Source organism: Aquila chrysaetos (genome assembly GCF_900496995.4).
Source record: "Aquila chrysaetos chrysaetos chromosome W unlocalized genomic scaffold, bAquChr1.4 W_unloc_1, whole genome shotgun sequence".
Classification (NCBI taxonomy): Eukaryota; Metazoa; Chordata; class Aves; order Accipitriformes; family Accipitridae; genus Aquila; species Aquila chrysaetos.
The window spans coordinates 2,671,413-2,689,518 of record NW_024470321.1 but is presented as its reverse complement, the minus strand read 5'-3'; the positions used below and the strand labels follow the sequence as shown (position 1 = coordinate 2,689,518).

The window sequence follows — 18,106 nt, the reverse complement described above, 5'->3', positions numbered from 1 at the left end:
AGTTGCTGCTCAGGGCTAGGCAGGATGCCCTAGGGCATATGAAATGGCACTTAACAATTATTTTTAGGTATTGGAATCACTCCCTAGTGACTTCTTTTTATGTATGATTAGTATTACAACTTTTTTTCTTACTGCCTGCTGATCAGACTGGAGTCCGTATTCCAAAAAAAAAAATGTTTAGGTTTTCAACTCCAGTTAAATCCCAATCTTTCTATGAAGTTCTTTACTTTCAGCGGGAAATTAAGAACCGCAAATGTTTCTGGATTGCAGCCTGTCTGAATCCAGCAGTAAAGCTGACTTTCATTTTGAAAGATGTTTCTTTCCTTCTCTTTTTGTTATATTTTGTTTAGCTAAAGGACTCAAAGAACATCACTGACTGAAACAACATGGGATGCATTTATTATTTTTGTACTGTCAGAACTACACATTGAGGATTATCTGGAGCATATCCAGAGGAAAATGGGAGAATTGTATGGGAAAGGGAAAGGGAAAACATATGCTGATGTCAGTATATGGTTAGTTTTCTTTTGTCTTATTTTTTCCCTCCATGTTGCTGCTTCCCCTACCTTTTTTTTCTTTATTTTTACTTTTACTGTTTTCTTATTCCCTTTATTTTTTCTTTTATTGATCTGAAAGGAATGCATAATCTAAAAAATTGGTTGATTGAAACTATTTTGCACAACCTATGTAATAAGGGCATTCAATATACAAGTCTGGTAGCAGTTCAATTTCTGTTTTAGCATTGGAGGTTATCTTTAATAAAATATGACTTAGAAATGTGATACATTTGGAGGGAAAGTTACCTTCTACCTGCACTGAAGGTGGACAAAGTGAAATTACAGTAAATGACAGCAAGTTGTCATGAGGCATGAGTTGGAATTCAGAAGTGGGATTTGATTCTGTGCAAGTTGCATCTCTTGGGTATTAGTGGTTTGGAGCTATTAAAAAAATAGTTCTGAGGTGTTGGTAGGCAGATGAGTGTCTAAGTAAAAATGAGGTTGGCACTAAAGTTATTTTGCATTTTTAAGAATAAGCTATAATAAAAAGGTATTAATGAAATAATCTATGCTGGGGAGGAACCATAGAGATAATCTAGTACTCACATAATACAGTCTTCTGAGAACATGCACTTTAATTTTGAAAGTTCATAAGAAACAATATTTCTCATGCCACGTTTTAAAATTATATAAAATTCTATAAAGTATAAAGGAATCAAAGATATTAGTGTGTAAATACCCTGAAGAGAAAAAATATAGTTTTTCCTTTATTATTGCAATTACAACATGTCAAAAATATTATCTTTCCCCTTTCATGTTCTGTATTTTGAAATTCTGTAAGATGTTCAAATAATTTTATAGAAATCAAGTGTACAAATCAATTTCTGTCAGTCTCACAAACACAGAATTATCACCAAAGTCTTTAGGTGTTCTCAGCACCAATCGTTCTGTGGATTGACTTTGCAGGAAGTAGATCTTCAGATTGACATTTTAAGCTTTTATTTCAGTGACATATATTTATAATTGAGAAATTATATAATTATGTGGTGGGTTTCAGAGACACTATTTCAAATTTTCATCAGCAAGGAATACAGACTGTCATAACATAGCTGGGAGCAGGTAAATGTCTTACTCCAAACAATCGTTTAAGAAAAAACAGCTTTTGATTGCTTTAACTAAAAAGCTTTTGCTTTAAAGAGTTGACCTTTATATATATCTTTTCACCACTATTCCTTATTTTTTCTCTGTGATTACTGCAGAATGATTGCATTTTATTTTATTGCAGTGCAGTTGAAAAATTGATCATATAGTGACTTGAATGCATATTTCTGTTGGTGTGTAATGTTATGCAATGATAACCATTGTACTGTTTGATCAGTATCTTAACTGATGAAAAGATTTCTGATTGTATAAAGCCACATCAAATTCTTGAACTGCATGCCTTAAGAAATTTTACATAGAAATGCAAGACAGACATATTAGTGATTCTGACTGTACATGGAAAGGATCTTTATTTTTGTGCATATCATGGATCGCTGGGTTCTCTGTTTTGCTGAGTCATATCTCATACAACAATTAGCAATAAATTGTAGTGCTGTGTAGTAATTATAACCTGGGAACTCACTATTGAAATCGCATCTAGATGGCTTTTGTTCATTCCCAGTGATAGGAAGCATCATTAGCATTTTCAGCTTTTTCTGCTTACAAGATAATTTTTAGAAAGGATTTTACTTTAGAGAAATTCTATATTAAAGATGTATACTTTAGATTCCAGGAGGAATACACAAATGAAAATGTCTGTGTAGAATGAAAACAATTTTTTTATTATTGAAAGCTGTGAACATATGACTATAACTTTAAGGATTTAGGGAAAATAAAAAGACAAAATTTTAAAATGAAGCTGTAATGGTAGTGCTATCATTAATGATCTTAGTGTTTCTAATCAACTTCGTACAACCTGTCTTTACTTTCTAGCACTTGGTAGGATAGGATGACTAGACTTCCAAATGAAATCTCTTACTTAGCAGATTACTATCTAGGTATCAGAAGCCCAAGTCCATTGCAGTGTTGTTACTTGGAGGAGCTGTGTTATCTGAGATGTTATAAGAGTGTAAACAATGAAAAAATTGTAAAAAATAGCCATGTGTTGCTACTTAAATATATATATTTAATTTATTTTATATATATTTAATTTATTTTATAGAAACTTTAATGAAAGACCTTGATGTAATAACAATTCCTAGTAAAGATGTTGTGATGGTACATGAACCAAAACAAAAGGTGGATTTAACAAGGTACCTAGAAAACCAAACTTTTCGTTTTGATTATGCCTTTGATGACACGGCTTCTAATGAAATGGTTTACAGGTATGTGTGTATGCTTTTTTTTTTTGTGAATCTTTTTTCTCATGTATCTCCCATGTCAATAACTGTGGGCTTACCTTGGTCATGGACTTTACCTTTATTCTCTGTGTTATCAGATATGTATATTGCTACTTCCATTCTTTTGCCTGTTTACTTTTGTTTTAGCTCTGTTTATCCTGAATTTTTCATCTGCAGTATCATCTCCACTTCTGTTGATCTCAGTCCTGCTCTCAGTCCTCCTCCAAGCCCTAGCCTTTCCAGGCTGTAGCGTGTATTGCCTCCTCAGGAGGCAAACAAATCAGGAGAGGGTGGGGAAAGGAGAGAGGGGGGGAGGGGGAGGCAGGGGGTATATTTGCTCTATTGCTGAGATACCTGAGCTAGTTTGACCGTTGGAAGCAATCTAGCTGATGTAACATGGAGGTAGGTACACAGAGCTAATTTATCTTGCTCAAAATGCTGAATCTTTCTGATTTAAAAAACAAACAACAGCAACAAAGACACACACACACCCTCAGCCCCAAGTTATTTGGATCTCCATTTTCTCCTTTATTCTTCTGTTTCACTTCCACAGTTGGAACAGAATAATGCACACAGCACTTTTAAAAACTTGTTTAGAAGTAGCTGTTTACCTTGTACAAGTCACAAAATGGATTAGATACAATAGCAGACAAGGTTAGACACCATGACAGGACATAATCTTGGTACGCAGTCTAAATATTGTGAAGATTTTTGCGAGGAATATTGATATTAGAAAGGAATTTGATGAAGATAATTTTCCTTATGCTTAGAAAGTGCTTCCCATAGCCTTAAAGAGTAGTGACAGAGAAATATCTTAATTCTTGTTTTTAATCCAACAACTAGGAAGTGAAAGTTGGTATCATGTCCTGATTGATGTTAGATGCTAACATCCTGTCAGTGGATAAGAGAAAATTCATAGTAAAAGAATTATTAAAAGGACTTGAAAATGAAAACTTGTGTCTTATGCTTGATATAAGTAAGAGGAGAAGGGTAGCAAAAGTAAAATCTTTTTAGTCTGTTAGTTTAGTCTAATGAAAGACTTCTAAACAGCAAAGCTGTGCCCTTGGAAATTTCTGTCTCTAATGATTGTCTACTGGTAGCATCTTTTCTTTCTTGATACTGAAGAGCTGTGGGAGAGTGATCTAGCTGGTGAGATGTGCCTCTTGCAATAGTTTTCCTCCTGCTTAACAACCAGTTCTTGTAATCTCCCTCCTTCCTGTTATTTGTCTTTGTGAGCATAGTGTTTAAATGTGAGGGCTGGTTTTGACATACAATGTTGTTATGTTTTTGTACTGAGTTTCTTCTGGACAATTTTTATTAGTTACATAATAAATTAATAGTAATATGGGAAAATATTGAAAGATGCTTGTATTCATACTGAAACAGTAGATCTCTACTCTGTGTAACAGTACAGGCTTTTTCCTTCTCCCTCATATGGCACAATAATGATTATTATGTGAAGGATAATCTGCTTCAAGGCCTCCTGTAATAACACACTTAAGAGGAAGATAGGTATCATCGTCTGCTCTCACCAGAACTATCAGGGTCACAGTGGGAAAAAAAACAAGTTTCTTCAGTATGCTAAAATTACTTTATTTCTGTACTGAAAAACATTCTTGAGAAATGTACTATTCTTATTATTTTTATTATTATTTTTCTTAAGCTGTATTTTAAGTATTTTTGAATCCATAAGCTGCAACACTGAGTTGCAAGTTTTCTTTAGTATTAAAAAAAATGCACTAGTGTGAATGGGTATGCCTTTTGAATTTCAAAGGAGAATCAGAGTTTATATTTCTAAAGGATCAAGATTGCAAATAAAGGTTCTACTAGAAGGAAAGTTGGACTGTTTTGGTGTGGTACCGTTTGGAATTGTATAATGCTTTACAAAAACTTTTCTAGATATGTTTGTATTTTGCCTTATTTTAAAATACGTATAATTAAGTCCCTTTTTTATAAATCAGCAAAATAAATAATTTCAAACTCAATTAAACAGAGATAATGGAATGTGCTGCTTAGGTGGATAGGTTTCTTGAAATTTATATTTTAAATATAAAAAACAAACACTGAAATATAGGAATATCCTCTTGAGGACAAAAGAAGTGTATGTTTTGAAGAAGCAAAAAAGAAAGACTAAGGCTGATGAGGAATCATCTGGTACATTTTTGATGAAAATTGATGATTCAGTTAAACTTAGGTTTTTGCATAACCCTTGGTTGCTGAATGGCTTGGTCTTACCCATATTATTTTTTTAAGTGATCTTGTGTTTGTTCCAAAGTGGAATGAAAGGAGGTTGTAACACCTCAGTGTTTCTGTAAACAAACATTCTTGTTTCTGTCACTAAACATACTTTATGTGTAAACACCTGGAAAAAGTTTAGAAAGAGAGACTGTTGCAGAGACACTCTTACCTCCATCACCTAGTGGAGGTAACCCTCCATAAGGTTACCCTTTGCTTTTTGAGTTTTAATGAAGTAATGGTGATAAGCAGCTGAAGTAGGAGCAATAACTCTACATATTTTAAAGTAAAAATTAATTCTCTAAAATAGAAAAATGATACTTTGGAGAATATTTTTGACACATCAAATAATACTTAAGGGATAACTGGATTTTTCCATTCTGATGAGCTTGGGTATACGTTTTCTTGATCCTTTTCTCAGCGTAACTATGTTCTCAAAATATTAAGATGTGCAATGTTGTTTTGGCCACCTGTCTTCTAAACTTAATCTTGGAAGCTGATTTAGGGAAAAAAAACCCACAAAACAAAACTAAAGTGGAATTTTTTGTATTGGCAAAATCTAAGTATTTATCTGCTGCACTGTCCTACTTCCCTATCTTCTAATGCTGTCTTCTTTAGGGAGCTCCAAACTCCATGTAGTAAGCTGTGCCATGTTGCATCATTAAAACAAGGAGGTTTTTTTCCTCAGGGTTCAAAGGAGGATAATATTGTTGTAAAATTAATGGGAGACACCTTGTAGCATTTGTTTAATTGTTTAGGATATTTTAATGCCTTAGAGCTGGTAGCCTCTTTAGTTCAGGAATTAATGTGGAGATGTCCTTTGGCTTCTCAAAGTACAGAACCAGTTTTGTCACTTCTGGCCTTAAAATTTATAGTGTCCTTGTGGTAGTGTGGCATCTTAAAGTAATTAAGTTTCTTAAGTATTTTTGGGTTTTTGCATTTAAGGTTTATGGCTCAACCGTTAGTGGAGACCATATTTGAAAGGGGAATGGCCACTTGTTTTGCATATGGACAAACAGGTAGTGGAAAAACCCATGTAAGTATTTCTTCTATGTGTCAGCAGTACACTTCTTTTTATGTATGATACACTTCAATAAATTCTAATAAGTAACAAACATGTAAGTTACAGTTCTGTGATCTTTATAGTGTATTTTTGGTCTTTTTTGTTTTGTTTTTTTAATTTAGACTATGGGTGGTGACTTTTTAGGAAGGAACCAAGATTGTTCTAAAGGAATATATACACTTGCAGGTGAGGCTTTATTGTTCTGTTGGCTTTTTGCAAATTAGTTGAGATCAATACATTTATGTACAAACATAAGGGTCTACATATTTTGCATTACAGTGGAGCTTTGGTAACATAAAAAATAGTTCCTAGGTGTGTAGTCTTTACACAGTAAAGTATATATATATATATATATATAGATAACTTCAAAAACACAAGAAATATAACTGATGATTAATTGGGTTTACAATTTTGGGGTCTTCACATCTTCCAATGTAATGTGGCAGTTTAAACTGCAGTGTTTTTTACTTGATTGACTGATTCCATCTGTTACACTTGCAAAATATGAGAGATACTGTAAAATAGACTGTTATGCATTAATGAGTCTTCACTAAATGAAAATACATAACTAGATTTCTTTTTGTTTTGGAAATGTATTCACAGCTCGAGATGTCTTTTTAATGCTAAAGAAGCCAAATTATAATAAGTTAGAACTTCAAGTATATGCAACATTTTTTGAGATCTACAGTGGTAAGGTAAGTGATCTTTTTCTGAGGAAGATAGAATTTCTCTTTCACAAACAAGATTGTGAGCTTGTCACATAAAATATTTTTTTCCTTTTTGTACTGAAAGCTTTATTTCAAATAATTCTTTGCACTTCCTTTCCAATCATGTTTATGCATGGAATGCTTTGCATATTTTGATACGAGATTTGAAGCAAAAATGTCTTTTAAAGCTCCTCTTCAACTGTTCTGTTTCCCCCCGCCTAAGGTTTTTGACTTGTTGAACAGGAAGACAAAATTAAGAGTGTTAGAAGATGGTAAACAGCAAGTCCAGGTGGTGGGATTACAGGAACGGGAAGTCAAATGTGTTGAAGATGTTCTTAAGCTTACCGAAATAGGCAACAGCTGCAGGTATCTCCCATAGCTTCCACCAATTTTTCATTGTAAATTAAAGAATCAGAACAAGATTTTTTTTGTGTCTCTTCATAGTGATGGCTTTTTAACATGCAGTGGTATTTTTGATAATGTTGGCTGCAAGTAAGGAATCTGCCTATCTTTTGAATAAAGATAGATTAGAGTTTCTCTCCTAGAGAGAAATACAAACTGATTTTTCTACAGGATGTGAATTGCATGCATTATATAACCAGTTTACTGACTTAAATTCACATCATTTATAATCTGGAATACTGCCAGATTCTTCAGTTCTAAAAGACCTTGATATGTAATGACAGAAGTTAAGTATAAAATTTTTATTTTTTGTTAAGGTCCAGCTTTATTGTTTTTAAAATTAGCCTTGTGCATAGACTGCTGCCTGATCAGATAAAAATGCCACATGTAGCATTTTACATGTAAGCTCTCTGATAGTCTGAAATCTTTGGAGATCTGATTATTCTTGCTTTTAAGAGGGAAGTAAAATGTTACTAATCTTCCATTTCTGTTTGAAGAATTGGAAAAATAGGTATAATTATACTATGTACATCAAATTATTAGAGTAAATATAGGAAACTGCCCTGAAAAAACTAACGTTCTGAGGGTAGTGTGTTTAACATGTATGGTCTTTTGCCTGTTCATATGTCCTTCCTTTCTTTCCTTTTGTTAAAGGACATCTGGCCAGACATCTGCAAATGCACACTCATCTCGAAGCCATGCAGTGTTTCAGATTATACTCAGAAGGAAAGGGAAATTGCATGGTAAATTTTCTCTGATTGATTTGGCTGGCAATGAAAGAGGAGCAGATACTTTCAGTGCTGATAGGCAGATACAACTGGAAGGTGCGGAAATTAACAAGAGCCTTTTAGCACTCAAGGTAACTGAAATGTTTCCATTGCCTTTGAGCAGGTGGAGGCCTTCTACATATAATAGCAATGACTGTTAAAACGAGTGTTTTTACAGGCTTTACTTGTCTACGTTGTCTACTGATGTGACAGGTGAAATAACGTATTGATTTTTCCTTTAAATGCCTGAAGAAACACTTGGTAATTACCAAGTAGAAACACTGCAGAAACATTGTGCTATCAACTTTCATGTAGTTTAAAAAAAAAACAAAACAAAAAAACAGTAGTTGAATTTGAACACTTTTCTGATATACACCTAAAATGGGAGGAGAGATTACTTACTTTGGTACTCAAGGTCTGAAATACTAACTGGAAATATTCTTACTGATCTCAGTATATTTTTTTTAAGAAAAGATAAAAAATAAAGTTACCTTTATGACAGATTTATTTACCACTGTTAATTAATTAACTAAAGAAGAAAACAACACAACAGCACTATATCCAGAAAGAATTAACAAATCGATTAAAATAACCCTTGAAAGTTGGAATCCATTTTTGACTACTCTTTATAGAAAATTATCTGATATAATCACTTTGCAGATTTTCATACATTAATCCAGAACACATCAAAAGAGCTAAGAAATATTATTTAAATATTCAAATGCTTTTTTTGTTTGTTTTATAATGCTTGAAAGAGGTTCAGTCTAAATAGGGGAAGTAATTTTTTGGTCTCAGTTGGAGAAACAGTAGTTTTGAATGGCCCAGAACTTATCTCTGTTGTTGGTTAGCTTTGCTTAGGTTTACTCCTCTCTGCACCAGCACTGTGGTTTTATATAAAGAATCTAAACCCCAAAATCACTGTGCTTACTTTTTTATCCCAGTATAAACTTGGGAGAAGACTTGTATCAGACTCTAAGCAGATCTCACAAAACACCACAAAATTGTAACGTGTCATTACAAAATTGTATGTCATGTTGAAAAATTGGAAGGAGCAGTTCCAAAACTGGCCTGTTTTGATTTAGTATCAAAATAAATAATGCAGACAGCATTGTGTTGATGTTATCACTTGTTTCCAAATGTAATTGAATAAAGCTGTTTTGTTTTTGTTTTAGTTTACTTGCTGATTTTCTGCTGACTAGTGCCTTCAGTGCAATACCCATACAACATACTTAGTTCATTTTCATACAACTTGTCTTTTTAATTATAGTGAAAGGCTCTGCTGCTGCTGTACTGGTGGTTGTGATCTAAATTATATGGGGGAGGGGAAATAAAATAAGTGGAGGTCTTGCAGAGGTCTAAACAGCAGTACAAGAAGATATAAATGTTTCTCAGTGATACATTAGTTTTCCATTTTTCATCTATCCCCAAAAACATTACACAGCTTTTTCCATTTGTATTCAAGACCCTTGAAGTTATCGTCAAGTTTGAATTAAACTAGTATGTTCTGAGGAGTGGTTTTTGATGCTAATCCAAGATTTGCTATTTGCATGTGGATATCAGTCCTGTCTTAACCTGTTCAGATTTTTGGTACAGGAAATTATTTCTGTACTGTCTCTACATGGAAATAGTGTTGTCATTTTGTTACCTGGTTTTCTGAGCTGTGATGAAAAGCAAAAGTAGTTAAAAACTCCATTAATTTAGAAGCTGGCAGTGTCCTCCTATAATCCTTTTACTATTAAGAACACAATCCAATTCTAATTTTTCAAGAGTGAGCAAACTAAAAATCATTATAGTAAATTAAAATTTCTTAAACAAACTTGTTGGTTGCCATATCAGTAATCCAACATACACATTTGTTACTGTTTTTAGTTTGTAATGTCACTTGTTGAAAATCTGTTGCTCCTCTTCCTGTCTAATCTGCTTTTCTCCCTTATGTAAGTATAGTAGTAACATACAAACAAATTAAAAAATTTCAAGGAATACACTGCCTTGCTCACCTATATAAGTATTGAGTCCTTTTTAGCATTTGCATGTGAAATTCACATTCAACAAGCTTCAGTCTTTCTGTTTATCCGAGCTGTGTCCATTCTACAAAATTCAGCTGGTGAGTTTTTAAATAATCACTTTAGTTAAATCCAACTTGCCCTTGTGTTTGTTCTGTTCTATATCATGGCAGTTTTATTCTGAGCCCGTTTAGTTCTGGTTTATGCTGTTTCACAGTTGCAATGCTTTCTTGGATTATCATCCCACAGTTTCTAGCCTGGCTTTTGGAAAAAGCTGTTTCTAGGAAATTTCAAAAGGCCACAAGGATATGGCTGCAGCTGGAGGATTAGCTGAACTACTGTTGAACTATTAATGTAACACAAAAGCCATTCCATCTGTTAGTCCTGCTAAAAGCAAAGCTATAATATGAAAAGATTTTGATGTACGGTTGTCTGAGGAAGTTCTGCATGTAAACGTGTTAAAACTGTACCAGGAAAGCCCTGAATCTGGAGATGCCTGTACACAAAGTATTAAGGCAAAGCCAGAAACTGGAATTAATGATCAAAATATGACGACAACAACAAAACAGAAATTGAAATTTAAACTTTCTTTCTGTAAGAAGTAATTTATTAGCTGATAGAACTCTGAGTGGGCAGAAGTGATGTTTAGATTAGCACAATCTTGGTTTGCACTGTTGTACTTAGATGCTGCTGTTAACTTCTATAGTAATTTCTTAATATTTACTTCTGTACAGTATTTCCTTCTGGAACTCTCCAACCAATTGCAAATTTTAGTTTAGCCCTGTACCCTTCTTGTGAGTGAAAGGGGAGACGTTATCCCTGTTTTTTCACATGAATATTTTAAAACAGGGAATGACTGACTTACATTTTCAAGTGTCTTCCAATATTGAGTGCATCAATACAGAGCTATACTTACTAGGTTTGTGACCTGTGGAAGCTTTCAGAAAGTTTGGGCACCAGTGTTTTCTTCTGAGCTGTACAGAAAGTCAGCGGTAGAGCCAGAATCAAAGCTACTGCTTTTAACTGATAGAGTTAACGTGAGTCACCGTCCGTCCACGCTTCTTCTGCTGGCAGAGGCTTTAGATAATTCAGGCTTTTGCAGCTCATAATCAGAAATAGTTGTTCATCTGGAGATTTAACATCAACACTGAATTTTTTTGTTGTTGTTGTTGGATATAATATATGTAAACATTTTGGATGAGATTCAGAAAGTTTTTAGGCTCCTAAGTCCTTTTTAAGTTCCTACCTCTCTACTGAACTTAATGAGAGGTAAAAGCCTAACACTTCTTGAATTCAAGCTTTAATAGTAAATTTTAATGATATCTTAGAGGACAGCAACATAATTAAGGCATATATTTTCTGATTTTGAATTGCATTTGTATTATGTATTTTTCTTTAACATGGATTGAATAAATATAAACCTGTTTGTTCTTTCAGGAGTGCATTAGAGCCTTAGGCCAAAATAAACCTCATACGCCCTTCAGAGCAAGTAAACTTACTCAGGTGCTAAGAGATTCATTCATAAGAGAAAACTCCCGTACCTGTATGGTAAGTTTGTTTAGTTAACTGTATGTTTTAACAATTACAAAAAGAAGCTGGAAATTTAGGATCTTATGTTTAGAACTGGTCACTTGCTACTGGCAATGTGTTAGACTTAAGTTTATACATTAACTGACACTATATTTGGAGTGAGTCTTTCAGCAGAGACATTTCAGATAACTTGCTCCCTTCTCACTTTTTATTAGCCTTTCTTATTGCTTGTTCTAGTTTTCTATCTAGACACATAGCTAGAAGCACTTCTAGCTTGAGGGTTTTTTTCTTTGACTGTTTTTAATAATGTCTTAATTATATGAGAGTATTGTTTATTGAATCAGAATTTTGGAAAAGGTGGTGTAGACTGGAAGTATAGTGGTGAGTTATGATCTTTAAATGACAAAGGCAAATTTAGAATTGGTATCAAAGGCATCAGAATATGCTCTAGGCTGTTGAGGGGAGAAGTAGTTGGGATAGATGGGATGAATAGTTATGTACTGTATAAATGTGCATTTGCATCAATCTGAAAAACAGAATTCTTCTGTCAGATGATGGAAAGGACAGATAAAAGCACAAATGTCCAGTTGTTTTATTTGTGCATCCTTAACATTTCTCCTTATGGAAATGCAAACTCTCTGCAGTGGACACCAACTGTTAGGCTTGTTTGCTGTAGTGGGTTGACCTTGGCTGGCCACCAGGTGCCCACCAAGCTGCTCTATCACTCCCCCTCCTCAGCAGGATGGGGGGGGAATAAGATGGGAAAGATTTCATGGGTCAAGATAAAGGCAGTTTAATAAAGCAAAAGCAAAGGTGTGCATGGAAGCAAAGGAAAAACAAAAGATTTATTCTCTACTTCCCATCAGCAGGCGATGTCCAGCCACTTCCTGGGAACTAGGGCTTCAGTACACGTAGCGGTTGCTCTGGAAGACAAATGTCATAATAACAAATGCCCCCCCCCCCCCTTTCTCTCAAGCTTTTATTGCTGAGCAGACATCATATGGTATGGAATATCCCTTTGGTGAGTTTGGGTCAGCTGTCCTGGCTATGTCCCCTCCCAAGATCTTGCCCACCCCCAGCCTAATGGCCTTTGGGGGTGAGGGGGAAAAATGTTGGAGAGACAGCCTTGATGCTGTGCCAGCACTATTCAGCAGTAGCCAAAACACTGGTGTGTTATCAACACCTTTCTAGCTACCAATACAGAGCACAGCACTATGAGGGCTGCTATGGGGAAAATAATAAACTCTGTCCCAGCCAGTGCCAATACATTTGCGTTGGTTACTTTTCACAGGCTCCTTGGAATTAGTATAGAGGCCACAAAAGTCTGCAGACCACAACATGAAAACCATGGTGTTAGGGCAGCCTAGTCTTCTCTTCAAATGTTAGGTATGGTTCTAATTTGAAAATGGTGGTGTATTGAGTTTGCATGGCAAGGTTTTGGTGCTGGGGCGGCTACAGGGGTGGCTTCTGTGAGAAGCTGCTAGAAGCTTCCCCTATGTCTGACAGAGCCAATGCCAGCCGGCTCCAAGATGGACCTGCCGCTGGCCAAGGCTGAGCCAATCAGTGACAGTGGTAGCACCTCTGGGATAACATATTTAAGAAGGGGGAAAGAAAACCCTTGTGCAACTGCAGCTGGAGAGAGGAGTGAGAATATGTGAGAGAAACAATCCTGCGGACACCAAGGTCAGTGAAGAAGGAGGGGGAGGAGGTGCTCCAGGCACTGGAGCAGAAATTCCCCTGCAGCCCGTGGTGAAGACCATGGTGAGGCAGGCTGTCCCCCTGCAGCCCATGGAGGTCCACGGTGGAGCAGATATCCACCTGCAGCCCGGGGAGGACCCCACGCCAGAGCAGTTGGATGCCCGAAGGAGGCTGTGACCCCGTGGGAAGCCTGCACTGGAGCAGGCTTCTGGCAGGACCTGCGGATCTGTGGAGAGAGGAGCCCACGTTGGAGCAGGTTTTCTGGCAGGACTTGTGACCCTGCAGGGGACCCACGCTGGAGCAGTCTGTTCCTGAAGGACTGCATGCCGTGGAAGGGACCCATGCTGGAGCAGTTTGTGAAGAACTGCAGCCCGTGGGAAGGACCCACGTTGGGGAAGTTTGTGGAGGACTGTCTCCCATGGGAGGGACCCCACGCTGGAGCAGGAGAAGAGTGTGAGGAGTCCTCCCCCTGAGGAGGAAGGAGCGGCAGAAACAACATGTGATGAACTGACTTTAACCCCCATTCCCTGTCCCCCTGTGCTGCTGGGGGGGGGTAGGTAGAGAATTCGGGAGTGAAGTTGAGCCTGGGAAGAAGGGAGGGGTGGAGGGAAGGTGTTTTGAGATTTGGCTTTTTCTCATTATCCTACTCCTATTGGATTGGTAATAAATTAAGTTAATTTTCCCGAAGTCAAGACTGTTTTGCCTGTGACGGTAATTGGTGAGTGATCTCTCCTGTCCTTATCTCGACCCACGAGCATTTTGTTATATTTTTCTCTCCCCTGTCCAGCTGAGGAGGGGGAGTGATAGAGCAGCTTGGTGGGCACCTGGCGTCCAGCCAGGGTCAACCCACCACAGGTTGTAAAATATATTTTTGATTAATCTTTTATTCTTTAGTTTCTAATGAAAACACAGGATTATTTTCTTTCCACTGAGACATAACTTCATAAATTCTATTCAGGATCAGAAAGCTAAACTGTGCATCTCTAGCCAATGTATCCACACTGCTGAAGAAGGTTTAGAAAGTTAGCCTGTTGGGAATTGCTCTCTGCACATAGAAGGATTAAATTTGTGAATGTTTCATGAAGTTCTCACCATCACCCTTACTGCTCCTTAAAGTGCTAACAAGCTGTCTTTGTTTTGGTGAAGTGTTTTTATTTAATTATTACTCATCACAGAGTTGTCGTAAGATTTTTTCCTTTTTATATGCATGAGAATGCCATCAAGAATAATCCATGATCTATAGGTGTTTAATTTCTGATAAAGATTGCATTCCTTCCTTTTATATTCAATATAGCTCTAAATTAAGGAAAAAAAATCCCCTCTGAAAGTGAGTGGAAATATGCTTGAATTATTTTTTATTTTCTCATTCACATAACTACAGTAACTTTATAATTAAGAATAAGAAAACCTTTTCATGATGAGATACTGCTTTCAAACTCATTCTTGCTGTTACTTTTTCATGTAGTTTCTCAGTACTAGGATGATTTGTGACATTCTGGTTTTAGTACTTGTTTACATGTAATTTTTATCAAGAATTTAATCAGCAATGTTTTTTCTTAACATACTGATGTGGGAAGAAGAGCACTTGGGTGGTTATGACTTACTCTGAATTACAGTTGAAAGGAAGGAGGGAAAGAAAAGAAACCTACAGTGCATCTTTACGATTGTTTGAATTGAGCTCTCACATGTGCAGCGCTTGTTCCTGCAATAACTAGATGGATGCAGAAAAAAGCTGCCTGTCTAGAGAACTAACAGGTTTCTGAACAGCATATATTGAATTGAGGGAGGTGTAGGAGATACCTTAGCCTGGAATTACCTCCAGTCCTCCCCAGTTCCCTGGAAAGAGGAGAGGAGATTTGTACTCGCTCCAGTGGCCAAGTGGTGAGAAGAGTGGATAATGATCTGCAGCTTTACCCCTCTTCTGGGTCTTCCTTTGACTCTTATCAAGAAAATGTATTCAGCCTTCCACTGTGGTATTTACATTTGGCTCTTTGGCAGGGTGTGCCTGGTTTGTAAGCATGTTCATGTTTAGGTTTTATATCATACAGTGGCAAAATTTTACTGATGAAATATACAGGGAAAGAAAAGGGCAAGTCATTATGGTTTATCATAGCTAAAGTTGAACACTATTTTATTAAGTTAAAAGAGTACTTATCTTGCATGTACACTGACTGCTTGTTTACAGCAGAGCCATATAATTAACTGTGGTGCTTCGAACTTCTAAAAATGAATGCTGTCGTGGTTTAACCCCAGCCAGCAACTAAGCACCATGCAGCTGCTCACTCACTCCCCCCTCACCCAGTGGGATGGGGGAGAAAATCGGGAAAAGAAGTAAAACTCGTGGGTTGAGATAAGAACAGTTTAATAGAACAGAAAAGAAGAAACTAATAATGATAATGATAACACTAATAAAATGACAACAGTAATAATAAAAGGATTGGAATGTACAAATGATGCGCAGTGCAATTGCTCACCACCTGCCGACCAACACCCAGTTAGTCCCCGAGCGGCGATAACCCCCGCCCCCACTCCTCCCAGTTTATATACTAGACGTGACATCACATGGTATGGAATACCCCGTTGGCCAGTTTGGGTCAGGTGCCCTGGCTGTGTCCTGTGCCAACTTCTTGTGCCCCTCCAGCTTTCTCGCTGGCTGGGCGTGAGAAGCTGAAAAATCCTTGACTTTAGACTAAACACTACTTAGCAACAACTGAAAACATCAGTGTTATCAACATTCTTCTCATACTGAACTCAAAACATAGCACTGTACCAGCTACTAGGAAGACAATTAACTCTATCCCAGCTGAAACCAGGACAAATGCAAAAATAGTTTAATAATGCATAGTTTCATTTCACGTTTCTGCAGTTGACTGTAGAGATCACTGCTATGTTCTCTAGAAGAGTGTCTACTTTATGTGAAGTAAATTAAAGCATAGAAGATCTTTTTAGGTACAATACTGTTATATACTGTTGTGGTAGGTTGACCCTGGCTGGACGCCAGGTGCCCACCAAAAGCTGCTCTATCACTCCCCTCCTCAGCTGGACAAGGAAGAGAAAATATAATGAAAGGCTCATGGGTCAAGATAAGGACAGAGAGATCACTCAGCAATTACTGTCACGGGCAAAACAGACTGAACTTGGGGAAAATTAATTTAGTTTATTACCAATCAAATCAAAGTAGGGCAATGAGAAAATAAAACCAAATCTTAAAACACCTTCCCCCCACCCCTCCCTTCTTCCCGGGCTCAACTTCACTCCCGATTTTCTCTACCTCCTCCCCTCAAGTGGGGCAGGGGGACAGGGAATGGGGGTTGCGGTCAGTTCATCACACGTTGTCTCTGCCACTTCTTCCTCCTCAGGGAGAGAACTCCTCACTCTTCCCCTGCTCCAGCGTGGAGCACAAATGAAAAAATTGGACTACTGAGAGAAGCTAGGACAAATAATGATGCCACTGTTGCCTGATCACAGTTATTATTTTTGCTGAGTGCTGAAAAGAAGGTGAGATCTTCAGGGTATTTTAGTTAACTGGAAAAGGAAAGACTTATAGATTCCAGATATTTTTGATAATAAGTTAGCTATCAAGTATTATTTACAGATAATGTCCCATTCAGAAAAAAATATAAAACTTTACTTAGGAAAATAGTTAAGCACATGCTTATCTTTAATATTATTAAGTACAGTTTTGGACTGTGGCCAAAATAGGTCTCTCAAGTATACAGTCTGATTGAATGGAGAACAGCCTACAAAGATATAAAAATAATCTGGTAATTGTTTGCAGGATACATTAGACTTACTTTCTACTGAGTTGCATATTTCCCTTTTTGAGGAGTCGTATTTTTCAGTTAGAGTTTTGCATTTACATATTATGTTATGAAGACTGTGAGATGAGGGAGATTGACTGAAATGTCTATGAATTCTTAATGTTTCAGGTATGGTTGAAAAAAATTACTTTGAAGCTTTAGCTTGACATCTCTTATTGAGATGTCATTGTATTAGGACAGCTGTACATAGTAGACAGTTTTTGTAGAACATCTCAAATGAAAGTGGATTTAAAAAAAATAAAATTAATTTCAATTCATCTACCCTTTCATCTGTACAAAGCGATTTATTAATGCATGGCTTGTTTTCTCCAGATTGCTACAGTTTCTCCAGGGATGGCATCATGTGAAAACACTCTAAGTACATTGAGATACGCAAATAGGTATGGAAAATGTTATTGCTTATAGCTATACTGGCTGTTGATCACTGATGTATGGAATATTGTTGTTCCATGATGTATAATTATTTTAACTACTTGAATAATTTTAGCGTACTTGCATTTCTTAATAAGATTAAAACCAAAATACTGATTACTGATTCAGGCTCACATTTAATTTTAATTTGTCACTTTTTACAACCATTACAAGAGAATCAATAGAAACTGCATTTAAGCCATTATCCAGAGATGGATATGGTGAGGATTGCAAGGAATCTGGGAGATGCCCCTATTAGTTTTGCCCCTGCTCTGGAGGCATCACCTCTTGCATTAGGGGTAGTCAGTTTTCATGATAATTTCCTGGGGTGTTAGCTGAAATACCTTTCTGCAATGTGATTTTTCATCCCCTTGGTGGAATTGCATTCAGTTGCCAACCTGTTTCTTTTATATATATGATATATCATATTATATCATATATAGATCTATCTCTACTAGTTTATTCTTATGAAAATTCTGCAGTTGCTGTGGCCCAAATTTTATACTTCCCAACTTCAGGCAAATATCTGAGACCCCTAAGTAAAGAGTTAGTTAATCCAACAGTGACGTTATAATCAGTGTAGAGAAATTA

The 18,106-nt window shown here is 36.5% G+C and overlaps 1 protein-coding gene across 6 annotated transcripts in view; it reads left to right on the top strand.

Moving 5' to 3' along the window:
* LOC121232873 (kinesin-like protein KIF2A) overlaps nt 1-18,106 on the top strand; it is a 76,524-nt gene that overhangs the window by 55,815 nt on the left and 2,603 nt on the right. For 5 of the 6 annotated variants that reach the window (XM_041121364.1, XM_041121363.1, XM_041121367.1 and 2 more), the window contains 8 exons: nt 2,701-2,863; nt 6,059-6,149; nt 6,299-6,362; nt 6,780-6,871; nt 7,107-7,249; nt 7,940-8,144; nt 11,493-11,603; nt 17,417-17,484. In XM_041121364.1, coding sequence (XP_040977298.1) covers nt 2,701-2,863; nt 6,059-6,149; nt 6,299-6,362; nt 6,780-6,871; nt 7,107-7,249; nt 7,940-8,144; nt 11,493-11,603; nt 17,417-17,484 — 937 coding nt within the window. Of the gene's footprint in view, nt 1-2,700; nt 2,864-6,058; nt 6,150-6,298; nt 6,363-6,779; nt 6,872-7,106; nt 7,250-7,939; nt 8,145-11,492; nt 11,604-16,642; nt 16,782-17,416; nt 17,485-18,106 lie in introns of all 6 variants that reach the window. The other variant, XR_005931736.1, reaches the window with a different exon arrangement.